General features: G+C 47.6%; 2 protein-coding genes across 6 annotated transcripts in view; one reads left to right on the top strand and one right to left on the bottom strand.

Moving 5' to 3' along the window:
- tp53bp1 (tumor protein p53 binding protein, 1) overlaps positions 1-1,262 on the top strand; it is a 40,258-nt gene extending 38,996 nt beyond the window's left edge. For all 3 annotated transcript variants that reach the window (XM_071400947.1, XM_071400948.1, XM_071400949.1), the window contains 2 exons: positions 352-488; positions 824-1,262. In XM_071400947.1, the coding sequence (XP_071257048.1) occupies positions 352-488; positions 824-1,014 (328 nt within the window). In that variant the 3' untranslated portion in view covers positions 1,015-1,262. The remainder of the gene's footprint in view (positions 1-351; positions 489-823) is intronic.
- The window catches only part of tubgcp4 (tubulin gamma complex component 4), a 30,578-nt gene continuing 11,599 nt past the window's right edge, over positions 1,252-20,230 (bottom strand). For all 3 annotated transcript variants that reach the window (XM_071400952.1, XM_071400950.1, XM_071400951.1), the window contains exons 14-18: positions 9,296-9,473; positions 8,609-8,743; positions 8,149-8,265; positions 7,866-8,005; positions 1,252-1,615 (exon numbers count right to left, since the gene is read on the bottom strand). In XM_071400952.1, coding sequence (XP_071257053.1) covers positions 1,609-1,615; positions 7,866-8,005; positions 8,149-8,265; positions 8,609-8,743; positions 9,296-9,473 — 577 coding nt within the window. In that variant the 3' untranslated portion in view covers positions 1,252-1,608. The remainder of the gene's footprint in view (positions 1,616-7,865; positions 8,006-8,148; positions 8,266-8,608; positions 8,744-9,295; positions 9,474-20,230) is intronic.

Here is a 20,230-nt window from a genome sequence, read left to right as displayed (position 1 = left end):
ACCCTTTTAACAATAGCAGTTGTCGCAAAGTGCTTTACAGATACCCAGCCTAAAACCCCTAAGAGCAAGCAATGCACAAGCACAGTGGCTAGGAAAAACAGGAACCTAGGAAGAAACCTAGAGAGGAACCAGGCTCTGAGGGGTGGCCAGTCCTCTTCTGGATGTACCAGGTGGAGATTTTAAGAGTACATGTGTAAACCGTTCCGAGATGACCAGCAGGTCAAAACAAATAACCACGGTGGCTATAGAATGTGCAACACAAGAGTCATGCATTCAAAGTGAACAAAACACTTCAAGAATGAATATGGTCCTGAGGGGAATGCATTGAGTGCTTTTGTTTATTTTGATCAGGCATCCGCGCTGCAGCCCGTTTAAGGCCCTGCGGGTCCTGTTGGTATTTGGGGAGCCGGCGGAGCTGTGGTCTGAGCTGCTGATGATGAATGGAGCTTCCTCTGTGAGACAGCACCAAGCAGAAAAGGACAGCTCTGGTACGTACAATACATGCTCACCTGTCCCATTACTAATCATGACCTAGCACTGTGCTTGAAAATGAACATGTTGGTGTGTCTGTATGGTAACACCCCTAACAGTTATTAGCCCTCAAGGTCACAGGTTCAATCCACCTTTTCCACTTTCTGTTCTCCTGTGTTACCCTGTTTGTTACATTATTGTCAAGCTAATGTTTGTAATCTTGATCCCTACGCAACAAGTAGTTCAAGATGATCACTAGGTAACATTCTAGAGTAAAAGATGACCATGAGCTTTGAGTAGAGACAAATGCATGTTCTGGATGTCATAACGCGTCTTATGTTTGCGTCAACAGACATTCCAGTGGGCAAGTTTGACGTGGTGGTCACAGACCGTACCTGTCCGCCATTGGTTCTGAAGAGTGTGACATCACAGGAAGTACCCATGGTGTCGCCCGAGTGGCTAATCCACAGTCTGATCTGTGGGGAGCGCCTGGGATACCATAGCAACCCCCAATATCGTCATGACTACACATCCTCATCCTAATCCGAGCCTCCCTTCGCACACAAAGGTTTATTGTAGGTAGAAGATGCCCTTATCCTCAGATCTGGGATCAGTTTCCCAACTCGCAATCATAACCATTGAGGGATATCTGACCCTGTGTCAGTGCTTAGGAGCAACTTGTACCTACATACACACCGTTAACCACATTGTATCAGTTCTATTGCATGCTACTGTATATAGTTTTAACCTGTCTGTTTTTATGGAATAATAAACTGACTATTTCATTTTAATGATGGTTTATTTGTCTGTTTCTTCATGAAAAGGCACACACATTAATGATAGAGTATTTACAATTTATACAATAGGGTAAGTAACAGATTGAAACAGCCTGTTCTCAAAATCGGTTTGTGCTGTATAGACAACTCATACAGAGCAAACAAATCTGGGACCAGGCTAGAGGAACCATACAGGACATTCATTGAAACGAAGAGAGTATCAAAGACGTTTCAGGACACAATGGGGTTATGCAACAACATACTGATTTTCAAGTCCTTCTGTCCAACTTGAAGATAAGTGGTCTGGAATGCTTGTTACTCAAGACCTCATCTGGAAATCCTCCTCCATTTTCTCTCCCAATCAGAAACTGCAAATGGAGGCAAAATACAGGTATCAGTGTTAAGGGGTGTGTAGGGTTAAGTTCCCCCTAGACGCTGATCTTGGGTCAGTTTTGCATTTTCCCCACCAGAGCCGGGCAGCCCTATACGCTCACTACGCAAGTTGCGTAGGGCCCCGCCTCCCCACGTGTCAATGTTTACAACTTCGATGAGAGGATGAAGCGGGAACTATCCTTCTGGTCACGAAAGGAGAAAACACCATGAGAGTGAATTGCGGGATCAGCAATCAGGTAAACTTGTGTGCTCTCCAAGTTTGATGTCAGCAAATAACAGTAACGTTAAGTTGATGTGCTAGCTTGTAGTGCATCTCTGTCTGTCTGGCTAACCTAGCTGGGCAGTGCATCTCTGCCTGTCTAACCTAGCTGGACAGTGCATCTCTCTCTAGTCTGTCTGTCTGGCTAACCTAGCTGGGCAGTGCATCTCTCTCTAGTCTGCCTGTCTGGCTAACCTAGCTGGGCAGTGCATCTCTCTCTAGTCTGCCTGTCTGGCTAACCTAGCTGGGCAGTGCATCTCCTGGTCTGTCTGTTGCTTGCCAGCCACTTCCAGGGCTGTGTGCCTGACAAATGTGAGAGTGAAATACAACGGGCAACAGTGTTTATAAACTGCAGCTCAGAAAAGATAATCGCGTCGCGCGTGCACGAAATGAAACTCGCGCTTTCCAGCAGCAACCTCTGTAAAAGCCAGTCCAGACAATGTATGGGCGTGATGGCACTCAATTTTAAAACAAGACAATGATTATCTAGTCTCTCAGTGAAGGTTTAGTTACAACTCTGGACTAATGGAAGATGGAAAGCAATAGATTGACATTGACTAAACTAAACTGGATTCTCTGAGGCCCAGACAACAGCCAAAAGCATGTGAAGAAATTCATGTGGAGGCTGTTCTGAAAGAGAAGAGACAGAAACAGCCAGAGGCATTTCAGCTATGAGGCTCCTGATGAACGAGTGACTGATGCACAGAAAAACCTTGTCAACTACTTCAACATTGGGGTCGACTCTGCTGTGACATCCATGGATGAGAGATTTGAATCACTCAACCAGGTGAAAACCAAATATGGAGTGCTGCTGACCTTCAGCACTGCCTCTCAGATGTCCAGTGAATCTTTAAAGGCTCAGTGCATGGAAGTTAAACACTCTGACCTTCAGAGATGACTGTGACATCAGTGGAATGGATCTGGCACACGACATTCAGAATGTACCTGATCTGCCATCAGATGGCTGCCTTTGAGCTGCTTTCCTTTCTCTGTGAGAACCTGGAGGAACTCTATCCTAACCTTTGGACAGCCCTAAGAATTGCAGTCACTCTACCAGTAACACAGTAGAATCGGCAGAGAGGAGCTTTTCAAAATAAAAGCTCATCAAATCTACGTGAGGTCTTCCATGTCACAGGAACGTTTGGGTGGTCTGGCCATCATGAGCATAAATCATGACGTGGGGAAACATATGTCCTATGATGACATCATTGATGACTTTGCCTCAAGAATGTGCAGAAGAGGAATACTTTGATGGTAAGACTTTAATTCAAATGTTTGGACACTTAGTAACATTTTAAGATTGTATGGCAAAAGTGCATTTGTGTAAATGACTGCTTACATAACTATGTGACATACTTTCTCAATTTCTTCCAGACAGACTGGTGTCCATGCTGATGCTGAAAATGCCCAGGTTGTAGAGGGAACCAAAGTTAAATCACACAGCTGTATAGGTTTTATTTGACTATTTTGAGACATATAGCTGCAGCCATAGCCTATAGGCTTATGTTTACATTGTATAGACAAAGCTACTTGTGAGGACTGGACTAATTACCAGGCAGCAGAGCCGAAGCTCAGTGTTATATTAGATTATTTTCTACAATTTCTTATTTATGTTAATATTCAATTATCTTAAGATTCTATAGAAAATATATTCATTAAATATTGTTTGTTTATACCTCATTCTGTTCTGTATAAGGTCTACTTATCCTTAGACCGACAGATGGAGCAAACTGATTTAAAGGAGGGAGGATTGTAGTGGGAGCACTGGGGTGTCAGGTGTGACTGTGTGGCAATGGCAAATGGTTTACATGTCAGGTAGGAGGGGCCCTTAGCAGAAATTTGCTTAGGGCTCCAGGGAGGGCAGGACCGGCTATGTTCCCCACGATTGGTTAAGGTTAAGATTGGTAGAGGGGGAGCTGATCTGCATTGAGGGGTGCACCTCAACCTGAAAGCCTCTTTTGAAGGGTGTATGTAGTGCCATGTGAAGAAAATAGCACAATGCTCTCAGATATTTAGTGCAGCAACATTTCAATCAATGTAGTTCTTAATCTGGTCCCTACCTACCCAGGGTGTAGTGTAGTGTCATGTCTGGTCCCTACCTACCCAGGGTGTAGTGTAGTGTCATGTCAGGTCCCTACCTGCCCAGGGTGTAGTGTAGTGTCATGTCTGGTCCCTACCTGCCCAGGGTGTAGTGTCATGTCAGGTCCCTACCTGCCCAGGGTGTAGTGTAGTGTCATGTCTGGTCCCTACCTGCCCAGGGTGTAGTGTAGTGTCATGCCAGGTACCTACCTGCCCAGGGTGTAGTGTAGTGTCATGTCAGGTCCCTACCTGCCCAGGGTGTAGTGTCATGTCAGGTCCCTACCTGCACAGGGTGTAGTGTAGTGTCATGTCAGGTCCCTACCTGCCCAGGGTGTAGTGTAGTGTCATGTCAGGTCCCTACCTGCCCAGGGTGTAGTGTAGTGTCATGTCAGGTCCCTACCTGCCCAGGGTGTAGTGTAGTGTCATGTCAGGTCCCTACCTGCCCAGGGTGTAGTGTAGTGTCATGTCTGGTCCCTACCTGCCCAGGGTGTAGTGTAGTGTCATGTCTGGTCCCTACCTACCCAGGGTGTAGTGTAGTGTCATGTCAGGTCCCTACCTGCCCAGGGTGTAGTGTCATGTCAGGTCCCTACCTGCCCAGGGTGTAGTGTCATGTCAGGTCCCTACCTGCCCAGGGTGTAGTGTCATGTCTGGTCCCTACCTGCCCAGGGTGTAGTGTCATGTCAGGTCCCTACCTGCCCAGGGTGTAGTGTAGTGTCATGTCTGGTCCCTACCTGCCCAAGGTGTAGTGTCATGTCTGGTCCCTACCTGCCCAGGGTGTAGTGTCATGTCTGGTCCCTACCTGCCCAGGGTGTAGTGTCATGTCTGGTCCCTACCTGCCCAGGGTGTAGTGTAGTGTCATGTCTGGTCCCTACCTGCCCAGGGTGTAGTGTAGTGTCATGTCAGGTCCCTACCTGCCCAGGGTGTAGTGTAGTGTCATGTCTGGTCTCTACCTGCCCAGGGTGTAGTGTCATGTCTGGTCCCTACCTGCCCAGGGTGTAGTGTCATGTCTGGTCCCTACCTGCCCAGGGTGTAGTATAGTGTCATGTCTGGTCCCTACCTGCCCAGGGTGTAGTGTAGTGTCATGTCTGGTCCCTACCTGCCCAGGGTGTAGTGTAGTGTCATGTCAGGTCCCTACCTGCCCAGGGTGTAGTGTAGTGTCATGTCAGGTCCCTACCTGCCCAGGGTGTAGTGTAGTGTCAGGTCAGGTCCCTACCTGCCTAGGGTGTAGTGTAGTGTCATGTCAGGTCCTTACCTGCCCAGGGTGTAGTGTCATGTCAGGTCCCTACCTGCCCAGGGTGTAGTGTAGTGTCATGTCAGGTCCCTACCTGCCCAGGGTGTAGTGTCATGTCAGGTCCCTACCTGCCCAGGGTGTAGTGTCATGTCTGGTCCCTACCTGCCCAGGGTGTAGTGTAGTGTCATGTCAGGTCCCTACCTGCCCAGGGTGTAGTGTAGTGTCATGTCAGGTCCCTACCTGCCCAGGGTGTAGTGTCATGTCTGGTCCCTACCTGCCCAGGGTGTAGTGTCATGTCTGGTCCCTACCTGCCCAGGGTGTAGTGTAGTGTCATGTCTGGTCCCTACCTGCCCAGGGTGTAGTGTAGTGTCATGTCTGGTCCCTACCTGCCCAGGGTGTAGTGTAGTGTCATGTCTGGTCCCTACCTGCCCAGGGTGTAGTGTCATGTCAGGTCCCTACCTGCCCAGGGTGTAGTGTAGTGTCATGTCTGGTCCCTACCTGCCCAGGGTGTAGTGTCATGTCAGGTCCCTACCTGCCCAGGGTGTAGTGTAGTGTCATGTCTGGTCACTACCTGCCCAGGGTGTAGTGTAGTGTCATGTCTGGTCCCTACCTGCCCAGGGTGTAGTGTAATGTCAGGTCCCTACCTGCCCAGGGTGTAGTGTAGTGTCATGTCTGGTCCCTACCTGCCCAGGGTGTAGTGTAGTGTCATGTCAGGTCCCTACCTGCCCAGGGTGTAGTGTAGTGTCATGTCAGGTCCCTACCTGCCCAGGGTGTAGTGTAGTGTCATGTCTGGTCCCTACCTGCCCAGGGTGTAGTGTAGTGTCATGTCTGGTCCCTACCTGCCCAGGGTGTAGTGTAGTGTCATGTCTGGTCCCTACCTGCCCAGGGTGTAGTGTAGTGTCATGTCAGGTCCCTACCTGCCCAGGGTGTAGTGTAGTGTCATGTCTGGTCCCTACCTGCCCAGGGTGTAGTGTAGTGTCATGTCAGGTCCCTACCTGCCCAGGGTGTAGTGTCATGTCTGGTCACTACCTGCCCAGGGTGTAGTGTAGTGTCATGTCTGGTCCCTACCTGCCCAGGGTGTAGTGTAATGTCAGGTCCCTACCTGCCCAGGGTGTAGTGTAGTGTCATGTCTGGTCCCTACCTGCCCAGGGTGTAGTGTAGTGTCATGTCAGGTCCCTACCTGCCCAGGGTGTAGTGTAGTGTCATGTCAGGTCCCTACCTGCCCAGGGTGTAGTGTAGTGTCATGTCTGGTCCCTACCTGCCCAGGGTGTAGTGTAGTGTCATGTCAGGTCCCTACCTGCCCAGGGTGTAGTGTAGTGTCATGTCTGGTCCCTACCTGCCCAGGGTGTAGTGTCATGTCTGGTCCCTACCTGCCCAGGGTGTAGTGTAATGTCAGGTCCCTACCTGCCCAGGGTGTAGTGTCATGTCTGGTCCCTACCTGCCCAGGGTGTAGTGTAGTGTCATGTCAGGTCCCTACCTGCCCAGGGTGTAGTGTAGTGTCATGTCAGGTCCCTACCTGCCCAGGGTGTAGTGTAGTGTCATGTCTGGTCCCTACCTGCCCAGGGTGTAGTGTAGTGTCATGTCTGGTCCCTACCTGCCCAGGGTGTAGTGTCATGTCTGGTCCCTACCTGCCCAGGGTGTAGTGTAGTGTCATGTCTGGTCCCTACCTGCCCAGGGTGTAGTGTAGTGTCATGTCAGGTCCCTACCTGCCCAGGGTGTAGTGTCATGTCTGGTCCCTACCTGCCCAGGGTGTAGTGTAGTGTCATGTCAGGTCCCTACCTGCCCAGGGTGTAGTGTAGTGTCATGTCAGGACCTTACCTGCCCAGGGTGTAGTGTAGTGTCATGTCTGGTCCCTACCTGCCCAGGGTGTAGTGTAGTGTCATGTCAGGTCCCTACCTGCCCAGGGTGTAGTGTCATGTCTGGTCCCTACCTGCCCAGGGTGTAGTGTAGTGTCATGTCTGGTCCCTACCTGCCCAGGGTGTAGTGTAGTGTCATGTCAGGTCCCTACCTGCCCAGGGTGTAGTGTCATGTCTGGTCCCTACCTGCCCAGGGTGTAGTGTAGTGTCATGTCAGGTCCCTACCTGCCCAGGGTGTAGTGTAGTGTCATGTCAGGACCTTACCTGCCCAGGGTGTAGTGTAGTGTCATGTCAGGTCCCTACCTGCCCAGGGTGTAGTGTAGTGTCATGTCAGGTCCCTACCTGCCCAGGGTGTAGTGTCATGCCAGGTCCCTACCTGCCCAGGGTGTAGTGTAGTGTCATGTCTGGTCCCTACCTGCCCAGGGTGTAGTGTAGTGTCATGTCAGGTCCCTACCTGCCCAGGGTGTAGTGTCATGTCAGGTCCCTACCTGCCCAGGGTGTAGTGTAGTGTCATGTCTGGTCCCTACCTGCCCAGGGTGTAGTGTAGTGTCATGTCTGGTCCCTACCTGCCCAGGGTGTAGTGTAGTGTCATGTCAGGTCCCTACCTGCCCAGGGTGTAGTGTAGTGTCATGTCTGGTCACTACCTGCCCAGGGTGTAGTGTAGTGTCATGTCAGGTCCCTACCTGCCCAGGGTGTAGTGTAGTGTCATGTCTGGTCCCTACCTGCCCAGGGTGTAGTGTAGTGTCATGTCTGGTCCCTACCTGCCCAGGGTGTAGTGTAGTGTCATGTCAGGTCCCTACCTGCCCAGGGTGCCTCCTGACTGGGTGTAGTACTTGTTGTAGTCCAGCCTGAGCAGCAGCTGAGCCAGGTCAGAGTTGATCTGGTGGTTTCTGACACCTGACAGGATCTTGAAGAGCAGGAAGGACTGACGACTGAAACCCTGAAATTACAGATGAAGTACTTCATTGTTTACATTGGCCATTTAGCTAGCACCAAAGATTACAAGCAATTACTATAATATACTAATATAGGCGTGACAATGGGTGAAAGGTTATTGTTAGCAGTTCTAGCAGACAGCCTTACCTTGACCAAGATGTCCAGTTGGGCTGTTCCTCTCTCATCCAGCGGAGCCACGTTCTGGCTGACCAATGAGCAGAAGTTATGACACAGCTCCAGGATCTCATTCAGACAGTGGAACACCTGGGGTAGGAGAGAAGACATTGGACGAAATTCAAAAATGAATGGGAAACTATAGCTAAGTGGTCATTCAAGGCTGAATCCTAATTTGATAGTGTTGTTAATCTCCAACTGACAACAATGCATGATTAGCACACAACGCGCAATAACACGTTCAAGGTTGTCTTCATTTCAGTCACGTTGTGCCATTGGGTAGGTAAGTGGTTACCTTGTCAGGAACCATATCAAAGTGACATGGCAATCTGATCATCTGCATAACGTGACTGCAATAAAGAAGACGTTGAAGTGGCCTTAAATTACTGCCACATTGTATTCACGTCAAATGCTAATAAATTGAGACGCTAACCGGCTTGAGCAGGATGAAGGACTGTGCTAGCAGGTTGCTAAGGAAGTGGTCGTGGGCCAGCCGGATGCTCTCAAAGTCTCTGGTGGAGTTGATCTGCTGCAGCAGCTGAGAGAACTGAGACTCCAGCACGTCCACCTGAGGGAGGAGCAGCACAGCCATGTTAGAAATATGGCACCAACAACAAGGTCATTCATAGCCTGGTCCTAGAAATAGATGTGTTGTCTTGCCAACTCCTATGACGACCTTTGAGCTGGCTATACAGATATGGGACCTCTTTTTTAAAGAGGGCCCGAGCAGCAAAAACAAATGTGCATTGTAGTTCTAGAACAAAGAAAGGAATGCTTGTTTGCATTAATATGGCCATGGTAAACTGAGTGTGGTGCATTGAGCCTCTCAAATTTCCTCCCAAAGCTGAATATGAACAGGTAAAAAAACTATACAGTCTTGTCTTTACTACTGCTCTCTACTCTTAAAAACAGACCAGATTCACTGTACAGTACTTAGTCTTTGGATGTACAGATGACACGTGGTTGTGGTTCCGTGTGGCTCAGTTGGTAGAGCATGGCACTTGGAAAGCCAGGGTTGTGGGTTCGATTCCCACGGGGGGACAAGTATGACAACGTATGCACTCACTACTGTAACAGTGTCTGCTAAATGACAAGTGTCATTTCCTGTAGATATAATGACCTGTAGGTAGTACTGCAGATTGTCCACCAGGAAAGCCATGTGGTTGCGTAGCCTCCACTTGACAGCGTCTGTCTGGTTGGATTTGAGGTGTTTCCTCTGCATCTGTAGAGCCCAGCAGTGCTGCAGCTCAGACTGCACCCGCCGCACACTCAGCAGGTAACGAAATATCACATTATACCTGGAGGACAGGACACAGTCGTGAATATTACATTATACCTGGGGGACAGGACACGGTCGTGAATATTACATTATACCTGGGAGACAGGACACAGTCGTGAATATCACATTATACCTGGAGGACAGGACACGGTCGTGAATATTACATTATACCTGGGAGACAGGACACGGTCGTGAATATCACATTATACCTGGGGGACAGGACACGGTCGTGAATATTACATTATACCTGGGAGACAGGACACAGTCGTGAATATCACATTATACCTGGAGGACAGGACACGGTCGTGAATATTACATTATACCTGGGAGACAGGACACGGTCGTGAATATCACATTATACCTGGGGGACAGGACACGGTCGTGAATATTACATTATACCTGGGAGACAGGACACGGTCGTGAATATCACATTATACCTGGGGGACAGGACACGGTCGTGAATATTACATTATACCTGGGGGACAGGACACGGTCGTGAATATTACATTATATCTGGGAGACAGGACACGGTCGTGAATATCACATTATACCTGGGAGACAGGACACGGTCGTGAATATTACATTATACCTGGAGGACAGGACACGGTCGTGAATATTACATTATACCTGGGGGACAGGACACGGTCGTGAATATTACATTATACCTGGGAGACAGGACACAGTCGTGAATATCACATTATACCTGGAGGACAGGACACGGTCGTGAATATTACATTATACCTGGAGGAGAGGACACGGTCGTGAATATTACATTATACCTGGGGGACAGGACACGGTCTTGAATATTACATTATACCTGGAGGACAGGACACGGTCGTGAATATTACATTATACCTGGAGGACAGGACACGGTCGTGAATATTACATTATACCTGGGAGACAGGACACGGTCGTGAATATTACATTATACCTGGAGGACAGGACACGGTCGTGAATATTACATTATACCTGGGAGACAGGACACGGTCGTGAATATTACATTATACCTGGGGGACAGGACACGGTCGTGGATATTACATTATACCTGGGGGACAGGACACGGTCGTGGATATTACATTATACCTGGAAGACAGGACACGGTCGTGAATATTACATTATACCTGGGAGACGGTCGTGAATATTACATTATACCTGGGGGACAGGACACGGTCGTGAATATTACATTATACCTGGAGGACAGGACACGGTCGTGGATATTACATTATACCTGGGGGACAGGACACAGTCGTGATTATTACATTATACCTGGGGGACAGGACACAGTCGTGGATATTACATTATACCTGGGGGACAGGACACGGTCGTGAATATTACATTATATCTGGGGGACAGGACACGGTCGTGAATATTACATTATACCTGGGAGACAGGACACGGTCGTGAATATTACATTATACCTGGGAGACAGGACACGGTCGTGGATATTACATTATACCTGGAAGACAGGACACGGTCGTGAATATTACATTATACCTGGGAGACAGGACACGGTCGTGAATATTACATTATACCTGGGAGACAGGACACAGTCGTGAATATTACATTATACCTGGGAGACAGGACACGGTCGTGGATATTACATTATACCTGGAAGACAGGACACGGTCGTGGATATTACATTATACCTGGAAGACAGGACACGGTCGTGGATATTACATTATACCTGCGGGACAGGACACGGTCGTGAATATTACATTATACCTGGGAGACAGGACACGGTCGTGAATATTACATTATACCTGGGAGACAGGACACGGTCGTGGATATTACATTATACCTGGGAGACAGGACACGGTCGTGAATATTACATTATACCTGGGAGACAGGACACGGTCGTGGATATTACATTATACCTGCGGGACAGGACACGGTCGTGGATATTACATTATACCTGGAAGACAGGACACGGTCGTGAATATTACATTATACCTGGAGGACAGGACACGGTCGTGAATATTACATTATACCTGGGAGACGGTCGTGAATATCACATTATACCTGGGAGACAGGACACGGTCGTGAATATTACATTATACCTGGGAGACGGTCGTGAATATCACATTATACCTGGGAGACAGGACACGGTCGTGAATATTACATTATACCTGGGAGACAGGACACGGTTGTGAATATTACATTATACCTGGGAGACAGGACACGGTCGTGAATATTACAATATACCTGGAGGACAGGACACGGTCGTGAATATTACATTATACCTGGGGGACAGGACACGGTCTTGAATATTACATTATACCTGGGAGACAGGACACGGTCGTGGATATTACATTATACCTGGGGGACAGGACACGGTCGTGGATATTACATTATACCTGGGGGACAGGACACAGTCGTGAATATCACATTATACCTGGGGGACAGGACACGGTCGTGAATATCACATTATACCTGGGGGACAGGACACGGTCGTGAATATTACATTATACCTGGAGGACAGGACACGGTCGTGAATATTACATTATACCTGGAGGACAGGACACGGTCTTGAATATTACATTATACCTGGAGGACAGGACACGGTCTTGAATATTACATCATACCTGGGAGACAGGACACGGTCGTGGATATTACATTATACCTGGGGGACAGGACACGGTCGTGGATATTACATTATACCTGGAGGACAGGACACAGTCGTGAATATCACATTATACCTGGAAGACAGGACACAGTCGTGAATATCACATTATACCTGGAAGACAGGACACGGTCGTGAATATTACATTATACCTGGGAGACAGGACACGGTCGTGAATATCACATTATACCTGGGGGACAGGACACGGTCGTGAATATTACATTATACCTGGGAGACAGGACACGGTCGTGAATATCACATTATACCTGGGGGACAGGACACGGTCGTGAATATTACATTATACCTGGGGGACAGGACACGGTCGTGAATATTACATTATACCTGGGAGACAGGACACGGTCGTGAATATCACATTATACCTGGGAGACAGGACACGGTCGTGAATATTACATTATACCTGGAGGATAGGACACGGTCGTGAATATTACATTATACCTGGAGGACAGGACACGGTCGTGAATATTACATTATACCTGGAGGACAGGACACGGTCGTGAATATGACATTATACCTGGAGGACAGGACACGGTCGTGAATATTACATTATACCTGGAGGAGAGGACACGGTCGTGAATATTACATTATACCTGGGGGACAGGACACGGTCTTGAATATTCCATTCTCCCTGGAGGACAGGACACGGTCGTGAATATTACATTATACCTGGAGGACAGGACACGGTCGTGAATATTACATTATACCTGGGAGACAGGACACGGTCGTGAATATTACATTATACCTGGAGGACAGGACACGGTCGTGAATATTACATTATACCTGGGGGACAGGACACGGTCGTGGATATTACATTATACCTGGAAGACAGGACACGGTCGTGAATATTACATTATACCTGGGAGACGGTCGTGAATATTACATTATACCTGGGGGACAGGACACGGTCGTGAATATTACATTATACCTGGAGGACAGGACACGGTCGTGGATATTACATTATACCTGGGGGACAGGACACGGTCGTGAATATTACATTATACCTGGGAGACAGGACACGGTCGTGAATATTACATTATACCTGGGGGACAGGACACGGTCGTGAATATTACATTATACCTGGGAGACAGGACACAGTCGTGAATATTACATTATACCTGGGAGACAGGACACGGTCGTGGATATTACATTATACCTGGAAGACAGGACACGGTCGTGGATATTACATTATACCTGGAAGACAGGACACGGTCGTGGATATTACATTATACCTGCGGGACAGGACACGGTCGTGAATATTACATTATACCTGGGAGACAGGACACGGTCGTGAATATTACATTATACCTGGGAGACAGGACACGGTCGTGGATATTACATTATACCTGGGAGACAGGACACGGTCGTGAATATTACATTATACCTGGGAGACAGGACACGGTCGTGGATATTACATTATACCTGCGGGACAGGACACGGTCGTGGATATTACATTATACCTGGAAGACAGGACACGGTCGTGAATATTACATTATACCTGGAGGACAGGACACGGTCGTGAATATTACATTATACCTGGGAGACGGTCGTGAATATCACATTATACCTGGGAGACAGGACACGGTCGTGAATATTACATTATACCTGGGAGACGGTCGTGAATATCACATTATACCTGGGAGACAGGACACGGTCGTGAATATTACATTATACCTGGGAGACAGGACACGGTCGTGAATATTACATTATACCTGGAGGACAGGACACGGTCGTGAATATTACATTATACCTGGAGGACAGGACACGGTCGTGAATATTACATTATACCTGGGAGACGGTCGTGAATATTACATTATACCTGGAGGACAGGACACGGTCGTGAATATTACATTATACCTGGGAGACAGGACACGGACGTGAATATTACATTATACCTGGAGGACAGGACACGGTCGTGAATATTACATTATACCTAGAGGACAGGACACGGTCGTGAATATCACATTATACCTGGGGGATAGTACACAGTCGTGAATATCACATTATACCTGGGAGACGGTCGTGAATATTACATTATACCTGGGGGACAGGACACAGTCGTGAATATCACATTATACCTGGGAGACGGTCGTGAATATTACATTATACCTGGGGGACAGGACACGGTCGTGAATATTACATTATACCTGGGGGACAGGACACGGTCGTGAATTTTACATTATACCTGGGGGACAGGACACGGTCGTGAATATTACATTATACCTGGGAGACAGGACACGGTCGTGAATATTACATTATACCTGGAGGACAGGACACGGTCGTGAATATTACATTATACCTGGGGGACAGGACACGGTCGTGAATTTTACATTATACCTGGGGGACAGGACACGGTCGTGGATATTACATTATACCTGGGGGACGGTCGTGAATATTACATTATACCTGGGGGACAGGACACGGTCGTGAATATTACATTATACCTGGAGGACAGGACACGGTCGTGGATATTACATTATACCTGGGGGACAGGACACGGTCGTGAATATTACATTATACCTGGGAGACAGGACACGGTCGTGAATATTACATTATACCTGGGGGACAGGACACGGTCGTGAATATTACATTATACCTGGGAGACAGGACACAGTCGTGAATATTACATTATACCTGGGAGACAGGACACGGTCGTGGATATTACATTATACCTGGAAGACAGGACACGGTCGTGGATATTACATTATACCTGGAAGACAGGACACGGTCGTGGATATTACATTATACCTGCGGGACAGGACACGGTCGTGAATATTACATTATACCTGGGAGACAGGACACGGTCGTGAATATTACATTATACCTGGGAGACAGGACACGGTCGTGGATATTACATTATACCTGGGAGACAGGACACGGTCGTGAATATTACATTATACCTGGGAGACAGGACACGGTCGTGGATATTACATTATACCTGCGGGACAGGACACGGTCGTGGATATTACATTATACCTGGAAGACAGGACACGGTCGTGAATATTACATTATACCTGGAGGACAGGACACGGTCGTGAATATTACATTATACCTGGGAGACGGTCGTGAATCTCACATTATCCCTGGGAGACAGGACACGGTCGTGAATATTACATTATACCTGGGAGACGGTCGTGAATATCACATTATACCTGGGAGACAGGACACGGTCGTGAATATTACATTATACCTGGGAGACAGGACACGGTCGTGGATATTACATTATACCTGCGGGACAGGACACGGTCGTGGATATTACATTATACCTGGAAGACAGGACACGGTCGTGAATATTACATTATACCTGGAGGACAGGACACGGTCGTGAATATTACATTATACCTGGGAGACGGTCGTGAATATCACATTATACCTGGGAGACAGGACACGGTCGTGAATATTACATTATACCTGGGAGACGGTCGTGAATATCACATTATACCTGGGAGACAGGACACGGTCGTGAATATTACATTATACCTGGGAGACAGGACACGGTCGTGAATATTACATTATACCTGGAGGACAGGACACGGTCGTGAATATTACATTATACCTGGAGGACAGGACACGGTCGTGAATATTACATTATACCTGGGAGACGGTCGTGAATATTACATTATACCTGGAGGACAGGACACGGTCGTGAATATTACATTATACCTGGGAGACAGGACACGGACGTGAATATTACATTATACCTGGAGGACAGGACACGGTCGTGAATATTACATTATACCTAGAGGACAGGACACGGTCGTGAATATCACATTATACCTGGGGGATAGTACACAGTCGTGAATATCACATTATACCTGGGAGACGGTCGTGAATATTACATTATACCTGGGGGACAGGACACAGTCGTGAATATCACATTATACCTGGGAGACGGTCGTGAATATTACATTATACCTGGGGGACAGGACACGGTCGTGAATATTACATTATACCTGGGGGACAGGACACGGTCGTGAATTTTACATTATACCTGGGGGACAGGACACGGTCGTGAATATTACATTATACCTGGGAGACAGGACACGGTCGTGAATATTACATTATACCTGGAGGACAGGACACGGTCGTGAATATTACATTATACCTGGGGGACAGGACACGGTCGTGAATTTTACATTATACCTGGGGGACAGGACACGGTCGTGGATATTACATTATACCTGGGGGACGGTCGTGAATATTACATTATACCTGGGGGACAGGACACGGTCGTGAATATTACATTATACCTGGAGGACAGGACACGGTCGTGGATATTACATTATACCTGGGGGACAGGACACGGTCGTGAATATTACATTATACCTGGGAGACAGGACACGGTCGTGAATATTACATTATACCTGGGGGACAGGACACGGTCGTGAATATTACATTATACCTGGGAGACAGGACACAGTCGTGAATATTACATTATACCTGGGAGACAGGACACGGTCGTGGATATTACATTATACCTGGAAGACAGGACACGGTCGTGGATATTACATTATACCTGGAAGACAGGACACGGTCGTGGATATTACATTATACCTGCGGGACAGGACACGGTCGTGAATATTACATTATACCTGGGAGACAGGACACGGTCGTGAATATTACATTATACCTGGGAGACAGGACACGGTCGTGGATATTACATTATACCTGGGAGACAGGACACGGTCGTGAATATTACATTATACCTGGGAGACAGGACACGGTCGTGGATATTACATTATACCTGCGGGACAGGACACGGTCGTGGATATTACATTATACCTGGAAGACAGGACACGGTCGTGAATATTACATTATACCTGGAGGACAGGACACGGTCGTGAATATTACATTATACCTGGGAGACGGTCGTGAATATCACATTATACCTGGGAGACAGGACACGGTCGTGAATATTACATTATACCTGGGAGACGGTCGTGAATATCACATTATACCTGGGAGACAGGACACGGTCGTGAATATTACATTATACCTGGGAGACAGGACACGGTCGTGAATATTACATTATACCTGGAGGACAGGACACGGTCGTGAATATTACATTATACCTGGAGGACAGGACACGGTCGTGAATATTACATTATACCTGGGAGACGGTCGTGAATATTACATTATACCTGGAGGACAGGACACGGTCGTGAATATTACATTATACCTGGGAGACAGGACACGGACGTGAATATTACATTATACCTGGAGGACAGGACACGGTCGTGAATATTACATTATACCTAGAGGACAGGACACGGTCGTGAATATCACATTATACCTGGGGGATAGTACACAGTCGTGAATATCACATTATACCTGGGAGACGGTCGTGAATATTACATTATACCTGGGGGACAGGACACAGTCGTGAATATCACATTATACCTGGGAGACGGTCGTGAATATTACATTATACCTGGGGGACAGGACACGGTCGTGAATATTACATTATACCTGGGGGACAGGACACGGTCGTGAATTTTACATTATACCTGGGGGACAGGACACGGTCGTGAATATTACATTATACCTGGGAGACAGGACACGGTCGTGAATATCACATTATACCTGGGGGACAGGACACGGTCGTGAATATTACATTATACCTGGGGGACAGGACACAGTCGTGAATTTTACATTATACCTGGGGGACAGGACACGGTCGTGGATATTACATTATACCTGGGGGACAGGACACAGTCGTGAATATCACATTATACCTGGGGGACAGGACACGGTCGTGAATATCACATTATACCTGGGGGACAGGACACGGTCGTGAATATTACATTATACCTGGAGGACAGGACACGGTCGTGAATATTACATTATACCTGGAGGACAGGACACGGTTGTGAATATTACATTATACCTGGAGGACAGGACACGGTCGTGAATATTACATTATACCTGGAGGACAGGACACGGTCTTGAATATTACATCATACCTGGGAGACAGGACACGGTCGTGGATATTACATTATACCTGGGGGACAGGACACGGTCGTGGATATTACATTATACCTGGAAGACAGGACACGGTCGTGAATATTACATTATACCTGGGAGACAGGACACGGTCGTGAATATTACATTATACCTGGGGGACAGGACACGGTCGTGAATATTACATTATACCTGGGAGACAGGACACGGTCGTGAATATTACATTATACCTGGAGGACAGGACACGGTCGTGAATATTACATTATACCTGGAGGACAGGACACGGTCGTGAATATTACATTATACCTGGGGGACAGGACACGGTCGTGAATATTACATTATACCTGGGGGACAGGACACGGTCGTGAATATTACATTATACCTGGGAGACAGGACACGGTCGTGAATATTACATTATACCTGGGGGACAGGACACGGTCGTGAATATTACATTATACCTGGGAGACAGGACACGGTCGTGAATATTACATTATACCTGGAGGACAGGACACGGTCGTGAATATTACATTATACCTGGAGGACAGGACACGGTCGTGAATATTACATTATACCTGGGGGACAGGACACGGTCGTGAATATTACATTATACCTGGGGGACAGGACACGGTCGTGGATATTACATTATACCTGGGAGACAGGACACGGTTGTGAATATCACATTATACCTGGGGAACAGGACACGGTCGTGAATATTACATTATACCTGGGAGACAGGACACGGTCGTGAATATTACATTATACCTGGGGGACAGGACACGGTCGTGAATATTACATTATACCTGGGGGACAGGACACGGTCGTGAATATTACATTATACCTGGAGGACAGGACACGGTCGTGAATATTACATTATACCTGGGAGACAGGACACGGTCGTGAATATTACATTATACCTGGGAGACAGGACACGGTCGTGAATATTACATTATACCTGGGAGACGGTCGTGAATATTACATTATACCTTGGAGACAGGACACGGTCGTAACATGAAGGTACAAACAATGGTTATATACACTCACTGGCCAGTGTATTAGGTATACCCATCTAGTACTGGGTCAGACACCCCTCTGCCTCCAGGACAGCCTGAATTCACTTTGTTAGTTAATAACCAAATACAAAGCTACAAACAACAACTTACAGACGCACACAATCAACGACTACATCTCCTCTGTCCAGACCCGCATGCTCACACCTCCATCCATAGTGCATTGTTGTTTACCACATGGCCTGAAACAGCACCATTTTGTTTCTCTCCGTAGCCCCCGCTTTTTCAATATTTAAATAATAAATCATTACATTTTTCCATTGTGTTAATGATGGCAGAATGATTTATTTCCAAGTTTTTAGTATACGTTTTTCCAAGATGAGTGATGAGCCTGAATTCTTTGGGGCATGGATTCTACAAGCCGGAAATGTTCCACAGGGATGTTTTTCCATGCTGACATGATGGCACCACGCAGTTGCTGCAGATTGGATGCTGGTACACCACAGCCATCGGACTGTACCATTGACACCAGGCAGGATGGGTTCCATGGACTCATCCTACAACTTCCGTCAACATGATGCAACATGAACCGGGATTTGTCGCACCAGGCCATGTTTTTCTACTCCTAAATGGTCCAGTGTTGGTGATGGTGTGCCCACTGGAGCCTCTTCTTCTTGTTTTTAGCTGATAGGAGTGGAACCCAGTGTGGTCGTCTGCTGCAATAGCCCATCCTGGACAAAGATCGGCGAGTTGTGCGTTCCAAGAAGCCGCACTGCAGACCACGGTTGTACTGCGCCGTTATTTGCCTGTTTGTGGCCCAACTGTTAGATGGCATGATTCTTCCCATTCTCCTTCAACCTCTCTCATCAACGAGCGGTTTTCACCCTCAGGGCTGCCGCTGACTGGATGTTTTCTGTTTGTCGCACCATTCTCTGTAAACCCTAGACACTATTATGCGTGAAAAGCCCAGGTGGGCGTCCGTTTCTGAGGTACTGGATCCGGCGTGCCTGGCAGCCATGGTCATACCACGCTCAGTCACTTAGGTCAGTCATTTTGCCCATTCTAACGTTCAATCGAACAGTAACTGAATGCCTCAATGCCTGTCTGCCTGCTTTATATAGCTAGCCACGGCCACGTGACTCACTGTCTGTAGGAGAGATCCATTTTCGTGAA

Source organism: Salvelinus alpinus, chromosome 5 (assembly GCF_045679555.1).
Source record: "Salvelinus alpinus chromosome 5, SLU_Salpinus.1, whole genome shotgun sequence".
NCBI lineage: Eukaryota > Metazoa > Chordata > Actinopteri > Salmoniformes > Salmonidae > Salvelinus > Salvelinus alpinus.
Note: the sequence above shows the minus strand (reverse complement) of the source record. Positions and strands in the feature narration are given on the sequence as shown.